The sequence below is a fragment of the Schistocerca nitens genome, chromosome 9 (genome assembly GCF_023898315.1).
Source record: "Schistocerca nitens isolate TAMUIC-IGC-003100 chromosome 9, iqSchNite1.1, whole genome shotgun sequence".
In the NCBI taxonomy this organism is placed as follows: domain Eukaryota; kingdom Metazoa; phylum Arthropoda; class Insecta; order Orthoptera; family Acrididae; genus Schistocerca; species Schistocerca nitens.
The window spans coordinates 216,242,713-216,259,734 of record NC_064622.1 but is presented as its reverse complement, the minus strand read 5'-3'; the positions used below and the strand labels follow the sequence as shown (position 1 = coordinate 216,259,734).

Here is a 17,022-nt window from a genome sequence, read left to right as displayed (position 1 = left end):
AGGGTAGGTTACTAGAATTCTCTGACTCATTATCAAATAACACATACTATCAACCTTATCCTGAAGCACTGATGAAACAGGAGCTACCTGGAGCTCCAATACTTTAATATTACAATGTCCTTGTTAATTTGTAGTGTAGGTCCCTTACAACAGTTATCCCATAAGCAATGCTTTTAAATTGATGTCTTTTAACAAATTCAATTTTTCTCCCCATTGCCTCGAATGTAGTTTTAAAATATCTACCACAACTACTGGTATAAACTTATGTACAGAAATGGACAACACTTATTCTCCCAAATAAGTTTCAGACTGAAAGCAGAATCATAGCAAGTTTAAAAAAAAATGGTGAGGTTTTTGTGATGATGGAACAACCTTCTAATCTATCAAGTGGAGAAGATTAGCTGGATAACATACATTTAATTTAGCATAGTTATTGTAAAACATACATAATGAATTCTCACCTACAGCTTTAACAACTCTATGTATTAATTTCAATTCATATGTGAACTGAGACATACTTTGCATCAAACACAGTGATTAACAAAATATAACACTATCTCATTAACCGCAATTATTTTGGGACTGTTGCTCTTTAATTCCAATGTAAAAATAAAAATAAAGATTAAAAAACCATTTACATATTCTTCATACACTGTCAAACATAAAGCAATCATACTGACAAGGATCAGGAAACAAATAAATGTAACTAAACATTTTGAGAAAAAATGATTATGAGGGTAATAAAGGTAGGCAGTCTACTAACATAGGTTATTATTCTGCAGCCAATAACAAACATACAAAATAAATGCACATAAATAGTGTTTTACTAACTAGAAATGAACGGATAATGGAAACTTAATGAGAAAATTTTAAGCACAGGCATTATTTCTTCTGTCAATTACTCAAACTACAGAAAATTTCTTAGCATGCCATAGGAAGATAACTGGATGCAATGTTTGTACCTTTGCTGTTTTGCCCTTCAGAGCACTGGAGGGTATGGGAGTGGGAACACTGTCAGTTGACTGGCTGTCTCGGGATTTTGTCCGTACAGTCACTTGCTTTGGGTTTAATCCAAGCAGCTTATTTACATCTATTAAGGCATGATCTCCTGCAAAAGTAATCAGTTACAGTTACACTACTGAATCATAAGGATGAAGTCAAGCAATAAAGTGTCCAACACCATAAAAACTCACAGCACAACAAAATGTTACAACACAACTACTAGGGTTGGCCAGACAGTAATGCCCTCTTTTTCTTTATTTCACAAAACACTGAAGCAATATAACAAATGTAACACTGAGATTGATGCCAAATTTTCTTCTACATTGTTTATAAATATCAGCGTGTTCCATGAACAGATAGCAGCACTACAGTTTTAAAAAATGGTTGACACTGATGTGTGTATTTTATAAGAAGCTGTAATTGCATTCCTGAACACTGAAGGTGAAATCCCTATTTGCATTCATGAAAGGCAGATGAATGTTTCTTTTGGAATGGTGAGGTGTGTATCAACACATTTAGGTTTGCGTTTGTACTTCAATTGTTGCATAAACACTTACAGCTGCTCAGAAATGAAGCTAACAGTCAAGAATTGCAATTGATGCAAGGAAAAAGGCAAACAATCAGATCTGTGCAATACATCAGCAACACGAAGGAACCTGAAACAAATCTTCACCAACTTAATCTATCAAAAACTTTGGTTCTTTCACATGGCAAAGAAATACCGAACATGAGTTTGAAAACCAGTGTTGATACTGAAAATGAACAATGGGAAGTTTTGCTGATGTAACATGCAGCACAGATTAATTGCTATTTGATTCATCATCATCAGAGGCTATTACTTGATAATAGATATTTACTGTACAGTAAAACATTCCCTTCTTCCAAGGCCTATAAAAGCTGCTGAAAAGGACAGATATTGTAAGGAAAAGCCAATAATTATTTTAAAAAATTGACTACATGTTGATTACATTTATATTTATTTTTTAAATTAAAAGTCAAATGAATAATGTGACATTAATTTCCATCCAATCTTTATACATATGAGGTAGTAATGAAGAAATGTCTTCATCTAGTAAACAGCATTCTTTCCATAAATTTCTGATCATGTTACAGTGTATCCTTTTTTGCCGCATGGGATTAGCCGAGCGGTCTAATGTGCTGCAGTCATGGACTCTGTGGCTGGTCCTGGCGGAGGTTCGAGTCCTCCCTTGGGCATAGGTGTGTGTCTTTGCCCTTAGGATAATTTAGGTTAAGTAGTGTGTCAGCTTAGGGACTGATGACCTTAGCAGTTAAATCCCATAAGATTTCACACACATTTTTTTGCATCCTTTTTTGCCAGATGATAACACCTTTCACTTGGTGTGCATCACCAGTACTCTGCTGTTCATTACCAAAAGCATATGGTTCTCGATACTGAAGTATAACACTTCCTTCTCTGTGAGTTTATCTCGCTCTTTTTCAGCTGATTGTAACAGTGGGTCTGCTTGTGTATTCCATAGATTTTCTAGTCCTTTTACAGATATTAAAAACTGAAGACATAGCACAACATCATACTTACCAGAAAGAGAAATAATTATCTAAGAAATAACAACTGTCCAGGCTTCTAGATGAGCTTTTGTAATTTTTCTGACAATTTTTTTCATTTTTCAATTATTATATGTGGTTCATGGTGTCGGTTCCTGTTGTCATGTCCTAGTTAATGAACCACGGGCAACGTATGAGTGGCCAAGTAAGTGGTCCTGACAGTTGGGATACCAGTTACTTTGGAGTAAGGCTGGGCATCTCAGACACATTCTGAGTCATGGTCACCTTTGTGCTCAGATGGCAAAGACTACCAAATCCACCAGTTAGTCCCTCAAGCATTAGGGGTAAAACTCAATGGGACCCGGGGCAAGTAAGGCTGGCAACCTGCTTCCCTGGTACTTTAAATATGATGCTGGCAACAATCAGAGCAAAATGCCTCGGACCTTTGGAGGTGAAGGAGTCCCACCTCTAATTGACAAACCCTGGACTCCTAAGATATGACTTGGCAAACGAATGGTAATAAGATGGGGAGCTATTAATATCAATGGGGGCTACTCTGGGAAGAAGGTAGAGCTGCCAGAGGCTGCAAGTAAGATGGGGTTGGACGTTTTAGCTGTTAGTGACATTCAGGTAAGGGGTAAGAAAGAAGAGGAAGTGGGAGAATACAAGGTACCTGTCAGGAGTCAAAGCAGGAATAGCACAATGGGGTGCAGGGCTTTACATCAGGAAAGAAATGGAACCCAGCGTAGTTGCATTAAGGTATGCAAGCAAACGACTGATGTGGATAGATTTGACAGTGTCTAGCAAGAAAATTAGGATTGTGTCAGTATATTCTCATTGTGAAGGGACAGATCAAGATAAGGTAGATAGTTTTTATGACACATTCAGTGACATAGCTGTTAGAGTAAAGGACAAGGACAGTGTTCTGCTCATGGGTGATTTTAATGCCAGGATTGGAAATTGAACAGAAGGGTATGAAAAGGTTATGGGTAAATTTGGAGAGGATATGGAGGCCAACAGGAACAGGAAACAACTTTTGGATATCTGTACCATTATGGGCTTAGTTATTACAAACTCCTTTTTTAAACATAAGAACATTCACCGGTATACCTGGGAAGGCAGGGGAACCAAATCTGTCATTGACTATATAATAACAGATCAGGAATTCAGGAAGGCTGTGAGGGACACACGTGTATTCAGGGGATTCTTTGATGACACTGATCACTATTTAATCTGCAGTGAAATTGGTATTGTGAGGCCGTAAGTGCAGGAGGTCAGGTCCATATGTAGGAGGATAAGAGTGGAGAAACTTCAGGATAAGGAAATTAGGCACAAGTACATAATAGTGATCTCAGAAAGGTACCAGTTAGTTGAATGCAGTCAATTATAGTCATTGGAAAAGGAATGGACAAGGTACAGGGACACAGTACTAGAAGTGGCTAAAGAATGTCTTGGAACAGTAGTGTGTCAAGGTAGGATGAAGCAAACAGCTTGGTGGAATGACACAGTCAAGGCAGCCTGTAAAAGGAAAAAGGTATCAAATTTGACTACATACTAGAACTCAGGTAGACATAGAAAGTTATGTTGAAGAAAGAAACAAAGCCAAACAGATAATTGCAGCATCCAAGAACAAATCTTGGGAAGACTTTGGAAGCAGGTTGGAGACTTTGGGTCAAGCTGCTGGAAAATCATTCTGGAGTGTAAAATATCAGTCTTTGAAAGGGAGGTAAGAAGGATATGACAAGTATTTTGGACAGGTCAGGAAAACTGCTGGTGAATCCTGTAGATGGCTTGGGCAGATGGAGGGAATATTTTGAAGAGTTGCTCAATGTAGGTGAAAATACAATCAGTAATGTTTCAGATTTCGATGTACAATGGGATAGGAATGATGATGGAAATAGGATTACATTTGAGGAAGTGGCGAAAATGGTCAATAGATTGCAGTGCAATAAATAGGCTGGGGTGGATGAAATTAAGTCGGAACTCATCGAATATAGTGGAATGTTAGGACTTAAATAGCTATACAGGATAATTCAAATGACGTGGGAGTTGAGACAGGTTCCATCTGACTGGATGAAAGCAGTAATCACACCAATCTTTAAACATGGAAACAGAAAAGATTGTAACAACTACAGAGGTATCTCTTTAATCAGCGTTGTGGGTAACATCTTCTCAGGTATTGTCGAAAGGAAAGTGCGGGTATTAGTTGAGGACCGGATCTTTAGCTTACGGCAAATAATGGAGAAGTGTTACGAGTGGAACAGGGAATTGTATCTATGCTTTATAGATCTAGAAAAGGCATATGACTGGGTTCCTAAGAGGAAGTTATTGTCTGTTCTATGAGATTATGGAATAGGAGGCAAACTCTTGCAAGCAATGAAAGGTCTATAAATAGATAGTCAGGCAACAGTTAGAGTTGACGGTAAATTGAGTTCATGGTTCAGAGTAGATTCAGGGGAAAGACAAGGCTGCAACCTCTCTCCACTGTTGTTCATATTATTTATGGATCATATGTTGAAAACAATAGACTGGCTGGGTGAGATTAAGATGGGTGAACACAAAATAAGCAGTCTCGCATATGCGGATGACTTTGTTGTGATGGCAGATTCTATTAAAAGTTTGCAAAGTAATATTTCAGAGCTAGATCATAAATGTAAGGACTATATGGTATGAAGACTAGCATCTCCAAAATTTAAGTAATGTCAGTGGGAAAGAGATACAAACGGACTGAGTGCCAAATAGGAGGAACAAAGTTAGAACAGGTAGACGGTTTCAAGTACTTAGGATGCATATACTCACAGGATGGCAACATAGTGAAAGAACTGGAAGTGAGGTGTAGCAAAGCTAATGCAGTGAGCACTCAGCTACAATCTACTCTCTTCTGCAAGAAGGAAGTCAGTACCAAGACTAAGTTATCTGTGCACTGTTCAATCTTCGACCAACTTTGTTGTATGGGAGCAAAAGCTGCGTGGATTCAGGTTACCTTATCAATAAGGTTGAAGTTACGGATATGAAAGTAGCTAGGATGATTGCAGGTACTAGTAGATGGGAAAAATGGCAGGAGGATGTCCACAATGAGGAAATCAAAGAAAAACTGGGAATGAACTCTATAGATGTAGCAGTCAGGACGAACAGGCTTAGATGGTGGGGCCATGTTACATGCATGGGAGAGGAGGACAAATAATTGTTTCTCTATTAAACCTCTATAATGGTATCTTTGCAAACTTATTTTGGTAGGGTGAGGAGTCATGAGAGTGGAGCAAGGTAAAATAATGCAAGCTGTTATGTTTCTCTATTTGACTATTTCATTTCCATATCTGCTTCGCTTTTTTATTTGGAATTTCATGTTTAGAAACAATTTATTATTTTTGGATAGGTCTATTGGCCACCTGATGATTGTCCTGTTCATTTTAATTACATAAATTATGGGAGCAGTATTTTGTTCACTGTTAACATTTTTTAACTTGTCTCTGACACAGATGAAAGAAAAGAAGTTGGTAAAGCAGGTGGAAAAGATAAAGATGAAACAGTAGATAGAAGTACACAAAAATGTGAAAAGCAAGTTGTCAGATGAATATTTGAAGAAAACTCTGAAGGAAAAACTATTAAGGAAAATCTCAAGGAAACTATGTGAGATAAACTCTAAAGCATGAACTAAACACACATCTTTCAGAACAGTTATATCTACATCTACAGCTATATCTACATACATACTCTGGAAGGCATCATATGTTGTGTGTCACAAGATAGATTGTACAATTACTAATTGTTTCCTTTCCTGTTACGCTCAAAAAGAGCAAGGGAAAAACAACCATCTGTACACCTCTGTATGAGCTCTAGTTTCTCTTACCTCACATTTGTGGTCTTTACATGAAACATGCATTGGTAACGTTCTGCAGTCAGCTTCAAACGCTAGTTCTCTAAATTTTCTCAATAGTGTTCTTCAATGAGAATGTTGCCTTCCCTCCAGGGATTCCCATTTGAGTTCCTGAAACATCTCCTGGGTTCTGCATGTGGTCTCCTTTACAGATGAATCACACTTCCCCAAATTCTCCCAATACATCAAAGTCAGCCACTAGACTTCCTTACTACAATCCTTACGCGCTCATTCCATTTCATATCACTTTGCAGTGTAATGCCTATGTCAAGCAGCACACTACTAATGCTGTAATCAAACATTATGAGATTGTTTCTCCCTAGCCATCTGAATATTTTACACTATTCTGTATTTAGAGCCAGCTGCTATTAATCAACCACCTAAAAATTCTGTCTCAGTCATCACATATCCTTCGACAGTCATTCCCATAGACCACACCATCACCAGCAAAGAGCTGTAGACTGTTATTCACCCTATCTGTCAGATCATTTACGTATGTAGAAAATAACAGTGGTCCTAACACACTTCCTGATGATATCCTTGTCTCTAAGTAACACTCACCATTGAGGACAAGATGACTCATATATCTGGGAACCAAGTTGGGCACCAAGTCAAATGCTTTTTGGAAATCTAGGAATATGGAATCAGCCTGTTGCCCTTCATCCTTACTTTACAGGATATCACATGAGAAAAGGGCCAGTTGAGTTTTGCAAGAGCAATACTTTCTAAAACTGAGCTGATTTGTGAACAGAAGCTTTCCAGTCTCAACAAAATGTAATATACTCAAATATGGAATATGTTCAAGAATTCTGCAGAAAACCAATGTTAAGCTTATTGTTCTGTCATTTCGTGGGTCAGTTCCTCTACCCTTCTCATAACAACCACCTGTACTTTTTTTCAGTTGCTTGGGACACAATAAATGGAAGCAAAGAAAGGCACCGATGCTATAGAGTACCTTTTTCAATCTTTCCTATTGATTTAAATCAGTGCCCACTTTCAGCCAGTGTCTGTAATTTCGTTGAGTCTTAAATAAAGGATCAGTTCATAGGACACATTGTGAGGCATCAAGGATCTGTCGATTTTATATTGGAGGGAAGTGTTGGGGGTAAAAATTTGTAGAGTCCAAGCCTTGAACACAGTAAGCAGGTTAAAATAGATGACGGCTGTGGTTGTTATGCAGAGATGAAGGACAGCCAAGCCTGGATAGCTGCATTAAACCATTCTTCAGACTGAACATCACAACAACTGCGACATGTTTTCCATGTGTGAAAAACCTGAAGTTTGTATGCTATGTAGTGAAGTTTGTGCAATTAATGGAGGGAACACTATGAATGATAGGACTGCAAAGAAATTGTGCCATTTGTTTCAGTAAAAGTTGGACAAAAGTCCACGATGAAGAACAAAGTGGATCACCATTTTTTGTGAAAATGAACTTGTTAAATAGGTTAATGAGAGGATCAGAGAAAATTGTTGGTTCCCAATTACAGAATCATTAGTCAGTTTCCCTCAGACATCATGGATAGTGTTATATGAACATATGATTGATAATTTGACTATCAAAAATTTTGCGCATGATAGATCTCAAAGCTTTTGACTCATGTGTACAAAACAAAGACTTGGGAGCTGCAGTAATGTTTCTGAAGTGGTATGGTAAAGATGGAGACAAATTTCTCAGTCACATTATGACAGAGGCAGAAACGTGGTTACAAACATAAACATGGAGAGAAAACACCAAACATTTTCTGCAGAAAATTAATTTTTGGGACAGAAAGGAGCTCCTTGTTTATTTTATGTAAATATGCACTAGAATGAACTCTGAGATTTATTGTGAACCTCTAAACAAGTGCAGAAGTGGTGTCCAGAAGAAAATGCATGCAATGTTGAGCTTTTGTGCAGATTAACACTAGGTCACATACTGCCACAGGCACACAAACATTGCTTAACTGTATCAACTTCGAATCATTTGATCATCCTTTTTGCAGCTCTGATTTTTCACTGGTTGGTGAAGATATAAAAAGCTATGATTACAGTGGATTGAAAATGATGATAATGTAAAGGTGTGTCAAAGCATCGCTTAGCTCACGGGAAGCAAAATTCTACAAGGACTAGTTCCTCAGTATGACAAATGCTTTAATGTAGGAAGTGGTACTGTACAAAAATAGCTTGCAGTTTTAGGTGTAAATTGTTGTTGTTGTTGTTGTGGTCTTCAGTCCAGAGACGGGTTTGATGCAGCTTTCCATGCTACTCTATCCTGTGCAAGCTTCTTCATCTCCCAGTAACTACTGCTACCTACATCCTTCAGAATCCGCTTAGTGTATTCATCTCTGGGTCACCCTCTACGATTTTTACACTCCATGATGCCCTCCAATACTAAATTGGTGATCCCTTGATGCCTCAGAATGTGTCCTACGAACCGATCCCTTCATTTAGTCTATTTCTCTTCTCCCCAATTCTATTAAATACCTCCTCATTAGTTATGTGATCTAACCATCTAATCTTCAGCATTCTTCTGTAGCACCACATTTTGAAAGCTTCTATTCTCTTCTTGTCTAAACTATTTATCATCCACATTTCACTTCCCTACATGGCTACAATCCATACAAATACTTTCAGAAACAACTTCCTGACACTTAAATCTATATTCAATGTTAACAAATTTCTCTTTTTCAGAAACGCTTTACTTGCCATTGCCAGTCTACATTTTACATCCTCTCTACTTTGACCATCATTAGTTATTTTGCTCCCCAAATAGCAAAACTCGTTTACAACTTTAAGTGTCTTGTTTCCTAATCTAATTCCCTCACCACCACTTGATTTAATTCGACTACATTCTATTCTCCTCATTTTTCTTTTGTTGATGTTCATCTTATATCCTCCTTTCAAGACACTGTCCATTCTGTTCAGCTGCTCTTTCAGGTCCTGTGCTGTCTCTGACATAATTACAATGTCATCACCGAACCTCAAAGTTTTAATTTCTTCTCCATGGATTTCAATACCTACTCTGAAGTTTTCTTCTGTTTCCTTTACTGCTTGTTCAATCAGATTGAATAGCATTGGGGAGAGGCTACAACCCTGTCTCACTCCCTTCCCAACCACTGCTTCCCTTTCATGTCCCTCGACTCTTATAACTGCCATCTGGTTTCTGCACAAATTGTAAATAGCCTTTCACTCCCTGTATTTTACCCCTGCCACCTTCAGAATTTGAAAAATTTGAAAGAGAGTATTCCAGTCAACATTGTCAAAAGCTTTCTCTAAGTCTACAAATGCTAGAAACGTAGGTTTGCCTTTCCTTAATCTATTTTCTAAGATAAGTCATAGGGTCAGTATTGCCTCACGTGTTCCAACATTTCTTCAAAATCCAAACTGATCTTCCCCGAGGTCAGCTTCTACTGGTTTTTCTATTCGTCTGTAAAGAATTCGTGTTAGTATTTTGCAGCTGTGACTTATTAAACTGATAGTTCGGTAATTTTCACATCTGTCAACACCTGCTTTCTTTGGGATTGGAATTATTATATTCTTCTTTAAGTCTGACGATGTTTCGCCTGTTTCATACATCTTGCTCACCAGATGGTAGAGTTTTCTCAGGGCAGGCTCTCCCAAGGCTCTGTCAAACTCTTCACGCAGTATCATATCTCCCATTTCATCTTCATCTCCATCCTCTTCCATTTCCATAATATTGTCCTCAAGAACATTGACTTTGTATAGACCCTCTATATACTCCTTCCACCTTTCTGCTCTCCCTTCTTTGCTTAGAACTGGGTTTCCATCTGAGCTCTTGATATCCATGCAAGTGGTTCTCTTTTCTCCAAAGGTATCTTTAATTTTCCTGTAGGCAATATCTATCATACCCCTAGTGTGATATGCCTCTACATCCTTACATTTGTCCTCTAGCCATCCCTGCTTAGCCATTTCGCACTACCTGTCGATCTCATTTTTCAGACATTTGTATTCCTTTTTGCTTGCTTCAGTTACTGCATTTTCATATTTTCTCATTCCATCAATTAAATTCAGTATCTCTTCTGTTACCCAAGGATTTATAGTAGCCCTCATCTTTTTACCTACTTGATCCTCTGCTGCCTTCACTATTTCATCTCTCACAGCTACCCATTCTTCTTCTACTTTATTTCTTCCCCCCCCCCCCCCCCCCTGTATTTGTCAATCCTTCCCTAATGCTCTCCCTGAAACTCTCTACAACCTCTGGTTCTGTCAGTTTATCAGGTCCTATCTCCTTAAATTCCCACCTTTTTGCAGTTTCTTCAGTTTTCATCTACAGTTCATAACCAATAGATTGTGGTCAAAGTCCACATCTTCCCCTGGAAATGTCTTACAATTTAAAACCTGGTTCCTAAATCTCTGTCTTACCATTATATAATCTATCTGATACCTTCCAGTATCTGCGGGCTTCTTCCATGTATACAATCTTCTTTCATGATTCTTGAAACTAGTGTTAGCTATGATTATGTTATGCTCTGAGCAAAACTCTACCAGGTGGCTTCCTCTTTCATTCTTTACCCCCATTCCATATTCACCTACTACTTTTTCTTCTCTTCCTTTTCCTACCACCGAATTCCAGTCACCCATGACTATTAAATTTTCATCTCCCTTCACTATCTGAATAATTTCTTTTATCTCATCATACATTTCATCAATCTCTTCGCCATCTGCATAGCTAGTTGACATATAAACTTGTACTACTGTGGTAGGGGTAGGCTTTGTATCTATCTTGGCCACAATAATGCATTCACTATGCTGTTTGTAGTAGCTTACCAGCATTCCTATTTTTTTATTCATTGTTAAACCTACTCCTGCATTACCCCTATTTGATTTTGTATTTATAACCCTGTATTCACCTGACCAAAAGTCTTGTTCCTCCTGCCACCGAACTTCACTTATTCCCACTATATCTAACTTTAACCTATCTATTTCCCTTTTTAAATTTTCTAACCCACCTGCTCGATTAAGGGATCTGACCCGAAGAATGCCAGTTTTCTTTCTCCTGATAACAACATCCTCCTCAGTAGTCCCCGCCTGGATATCCGAATGGGGGACTATTTTACCTCTGAAATATTTTACCCAAGAGGACACCATTATCATTTAACCATACAGTAGAACTGCATGCCCTCGGGAAAAATCACGGCTGTAGTTTACCCTTGCTTTCAGCCGTTTGCAGTACCAGCACAGAAAGGCCGTTTTGGTTAGTATTACAAGGCCAGATCCGTCAATCATCCAGACTGTTGCCCCTGCAACTACTGAAAAGGCTGCTGCCTCTTTTCAGGAACCACCCAATTGTCTGGCCTCTCAACAGATACCCCTCCATTGTGGCTGCACCTACGGTACGGCTATCTGTATCGCTGAGGCACGCAAGCCTCCCCACCAACAGCAAAGTCCAAGGTTCATTGAGGAGGGGAAATTGTGTATAATAACTCTTAATAATGTCTGGTTTATTCAGCACACTGAGGTTCTGTTTTATTAATTTCCTAACTTTCTGCAGTTTCGTACTTTCAATCTATAGTTCATAACCCATAAATTATGGTCAGAGTTCATATCAGACCATGGAAACATATTGCAAATTGAAATCTGGAAAAACCTGTGCATGAAAATATATAATAGAGGGAAACATTCCACGTGGATATGTCTGCTTGGTCTGTATATGTGTGGATGGATATGTGTGTCTGTGTGAGTGTATACCTGTCCTTTTTTCCCCCTAAGGTAAGTCTTTCCGCTCCCGGGATTGGAATGACTCCTTACCCTCTCCCTTAAAACCCACATCCTTTCGTCTTTCCCTCTCCTTCCCTCTTTCCTGATGAGGCAACAGTTTGTTGCGAAAGCTTGAATTTTGTGTGTATGTTTGTGTTTGTTTGTGTGTCCGTCGACCTGCCAGCACTTTCATTTGGTGAGTCACATCATCTTTGTTTTATATTCTTAATGCACAGGTTTTTCCAGATTACAAATTGCAATGTGTATCCAGGGGCTGATATGAATGCTGACCATAATTTATGGGTTACGAACTACAGATTAAAAGTTAAGAAACTGCAGAAAGTTAGGAAATTAATAAAACAGAACCTCAGTGTGCCGAATGAGCCAGACATTATTGAGAGTTTGAAGGAGAGCATCAGGCAATGACTGACACAAATACATGAAACAAAAACAAAAGAAGATTAACAGGAAGATCTGAAAAATAAAATAGTGAAGGCTACAGAGGTACAATTAAGAAAAAAGACAAAACATGACGGAAATTCTTGAACAGAACTTCAGATATTGACTTTAACTGGCAAAATAAGACAATAGGAGAATGAAGCAAATGAAACAGCAAAAGGCAATAAGATGTCTCAAAAAAGAGATTAATAGGAAATGCAAATAGACAAAACAGGAATGGATAGAAAGAAAATGCAAAGTTGTAGAATCATACATGATTATGGGAAAGATAAATGCCATGTACAAGAAAATTACAGAAATCTTTGAAGAAAAGAAATGCAGCATTAAGAATATCAAGAGTTCAGATGACATGCCAATGTTGAGCACAGACGGGAAGGCAGTATGATGGAAAAAGTACACAGAGTAGCTATATTACTGAGGTCCTTGGGAGAACCCACCATGACATAACCTAGTATGTAAGATGTATGAGACACACAAAATGCCCTCAAACTAGAATACAAATGTAATACAGTAATAGCTTGGACAGTAATAACTTGGGACCGGTAACGATGTAAGGCAAATTCACTTAAGTTGGGTTCCAATTTTGCATATAAATACATATAAATTATTTCAGGTGGGACCAGTGACTAAAGAAAACAATGTAATTTAGAAGAAAAATGTTTAATAAGATGTTCAACAATACAATGAATTACATTACAGTACAGCAATATGCACTGCAACCATGCAAACCTAAATTACTGTGATGCAGAAGGCTTTATGAAATCAAACAATGTCATCTGAGGAGTTAATTTCTTTTTCTTCTCAAGCAAAACTTCCTCTAAGCATGCTAATAAATTTTTTACTCCCCATTTTGTAGCAGAAATGCACATTTCATAGGAGTATATTTTTCCTAAAATTTCTAACACTTTTTCAATGGGACTGACGTCTTCTGATTGAGCTGTGTCTAAGGCATTAGGTTGTTTCATGTTTTTCTCTTGCTCATGCATTTTTTATTAGCTCATCAATTGTCATCTCCTGATGGTGTGAATCTAGCAGTTCTTGAAAATCGTCACCATCCACTTCTAAATTTGTCTGGCGAGATTGACTGCTTCTTCAATCATACCATCAATTTGCTCAGGATCTGGTACTGATTCCCCATGAGTTTCAGTGGTGCAAGAAGATGGACACAGTTACTTCAAGATGCCATTTAAAGTTCATTCCAAGATTGTTGAATAATTCTCAGGACATGTACAAAAGTTTTAAATGTTTTACTGAATCCCTCATCCATCAGTTGAGCTGCTTTTATTCTGTGGCAAAAATGCAGCTTTCATGTGTGGATCAAAATTAATTAGAGCAACAGGAGGATGACCTGGTGTGTTATCTATTAATAGCTTCACTTTAAATGGCATTTGTTTTAATTGGCCATAGTGTTCAACTTCAGGTACAAAGTGATGCCCAAACCAGTCCTCAAAAAGGGAAGTTGTCACCCAAGCTTTAGCATTCAACTTTTAAATTGTGGGAAACCGAAGTTTAGAAGTATTTTTTAAAGCTCTTGGATTTTCTGAGTGGTAAAATATGAGAAATTCTAATTTACTATCAGGAGCTACATTGACGCTGACCATTACTGTCCATCAAGCTTTGGCAGCCTTCAAACTCACAAAGATTTTCTCTTCATAAATGATAAAAGTTCCTTTAGGCATCTTTTTTCAGAGCAGATCAGTTTCATTTACACTGAATATGGTTTGTCTGCTGCAGCCACTTACTTTTATCACCGCTTTGAGTTTCACTGGATAGATGAATGCAGTCTCTTTACCAGCACTTGTCGCCACTGAAGTATCCTTGATGAAATGCACATTACAATGATTTTTGAATCAGCTAAGCCAATTGTTACTAGCTATAACATTTCATCTTTGACTGTTTTCCCATCTTCTTCTTTCAACGTTGGGAAACCGCTATAAATGTATGTTTTTTTTAATTCACACTATCTTCTCAGACAAGTCTTAGCATCAATACTGCCTTGCCTATTTCTACGTTTCTTTCTGGATGTTGGATTCTACAAGTTATTCCACCCTTTTGGAAATAATTCGTGTCAGTATTTTACAACACTGACTGATTCAGGTGATGATTTGGTAATATTCCATCCTGTGCACACCAACTACATTTTTTTGGAACTGGAATTACAGTAAGAATCTGAGTTATGCAATAGAATACAAAAAGTGAAAGGTTCTCAACCAGGAAACCTAACTGTAGTTATAAGAGTAGAAGAGTATGGAAAGCAGTTTAGAATTGAAAGTGTTGAGCTGGGAAGACACTATGTTTGCTGTATGTTTCTTTTTAAAGTTGGCATCCAGAATGAGAAGCAGAATGGGAGTTCTCTGAGGTTGTGGGCGATATAATACCCTCATTCTGTGCTGTAGCAAGATGTCAGTAAAATAACTTATGTAGTTTAATCAGCATGTGTGATATAATATTCACAATAAAGTGAGCACATAAAAGTAAAAACATAACAGGTTATGGGTCCTGTGCTGTACAAAATAAAAAGGTAAAACAAGAGGATGTGATAAAAAGGAAAAAAGGGGAGGGGAATCATAATAACAATCTATATTGTGGGGAAAAATTCACTTAAAGCTGTATCAAGAAAATGAATAATTGCATGATATACAAGTGCACAAAGGCAGCTGTTCTTTTGACATATGGGACATCAAAATTGGAATATTTTTTTTATGTAAAAGATCTGTATGACATTGTGGAGGGAACTGAATCACTTTAAAGAAAGGAAGAAGAAATAGCAGCATCAGAAACCAAGGTGAACTGTTATATATTGAGGATAAATGCCAAAGAGGTGAAACTTCCAAGGTTCACAAATAACTCAGAATTTTATAGCATCTGGGGGAAAAAAGAAAAAAAAATACGATTGTACTCAGATACTGTCTATTTTCCCGGATGAATTCAAACACTTTTTTTCGGTATGGATTATATCACCCAGTGCCGGCCATGGGAAACTTAATTTTAAGGCCCATAATAGAAGATAAATGATTGAAAAGTAATAATAAAGAAGAAAGGACTGACTTTAATGTTCATTTTAACAAGAAATAAAAGAAATAATCTTCTTTGTAACAATTATTATTTTCATAACAAAAACAAAACAAAAATGTGATTTTTCACATTAGCAGACATAAAAGAAAAACCAGTAATTGAAGAAAAAAAGACAGAAGAACTCAGTCAAGAAAATAAGAAAGAAGACCTTGATGAATAAATGAATAAAGGAGACAACACTTTTATTGTATGTGAATGCAACCAGAAAAGATTTCAGAAGAAGGTAATGAAAAAGTATAAATGGTTATGGTTCTCAAAAGTGCATGTGTAACACAAATATTTAATGAAGCTGACAAGTTAACAAACATGAAAGACCACAACAGCATTGTGACAGTTGTCAAATAATGTGGATCAATGAACATAGTAGCAACAGGAAACTTTGTGGTGAAAACTGTATTCTCAAGGACGTTATGTCCATTCCTGAAGTGAATAGAAATCTGATGTCCATGAATGCTATCACTGAAAAAAATTGCACTCCTTGTTAAAGGACAAAAAAACAAGATATGGATTGTTTCAAGAAAATATTAAATCAGAAATGCAATCATTGCTGACAAAAGAAGAAAACAAAAATGCTTTAAGAAGCCAGTTCACACAGGCATAAGTGGTACTTCACTGATCAAAAGAATGTGCAACATCGTTCCTAATATTTTATACCCAGAAGGAATATCGTGTGAACCTTATGTGACTGCTAAGCTTACAAGAAAGAGATTTTCTATTGTGAGAGACAGAGCAACAAGGCCACATACAGGCTGATATTTGTGGAGAGACAGATCCTACAAAATTTGATGGATCAGATACTATATGACAATATTAGATGACTTCATTCATGTTTGTGTTACTTATAAGTCAAAGGCTGCAAGATTCATAAGAAAATGTGTGTAAGAAAGTGAAAATCACTTCAATCTGAAAGTGTCAAAAATAAGATGTGATAAAGGTGGGGTGAGGTTAAAGAAATTGTGTGAAGTAAAATGAATTGTGCTAGGCTATAGTATTCCTTATAGTCCTCAAAACAATGGGAAAGCAGACAGATGAAATCTGACAATAATGAACAAGGCAAGAGACATGACCTTTGATAGCAAATTGAAGAAAGAGCTGTGGAGAGAAGCAGTGCTCACAAATATATTTTTAATTAATATAATCCATATATTTTTATTACTTCTGATGCTTCAAATAGCAACAGACTGTTTGATGCAGGAAGAAGAAATATTATTGTGTCAAGAGGTATTGAATGGCAAAAGAAGAGGTTGCAAATTGAAGAAAGAGCTGTGGAGAGAAGCAGTGCTCACAAATATATTTTTAATTAATATAATCCATATATTTTTATTACTTCTGATGCTTCAAATAGCAACAGACTGTTTGATGCAGGAAGAAGAAATATTATTGTGTCA

At 37.2% G+C, this 17,022-nt stretch overlaps 1 protein-coding gene across 1 annotated transcript in view; it reads right to left on the bottom strand.

Annotated features, from left to right (window-relative positions):
• Positions 1-524: 524 nt before the first annotated feature.
• The window catches only part of LOC126204133 (RIMS-binding protein 2-like), a 1,140,279-nt gene continuing 1,123,781 nt past the window's right edge, over positions 525-17,022 (bottom strand). The window contains exons 17-19 of the mRNA XM_049938546.1: positions 963-1,108; positions 764-830; positions 525-706 (exon numbers count right to left, since the gene is read on the bottom strand). Of these exons, the coding sequence (XP_049794503.1) occupies positions 525-706; positions 764-830; positions 963-1,108 (395 nt within the window). The remainder of the gene's footprint in view (positions 707-763; positions 831-962; positions 1,109-17,022) is intronic.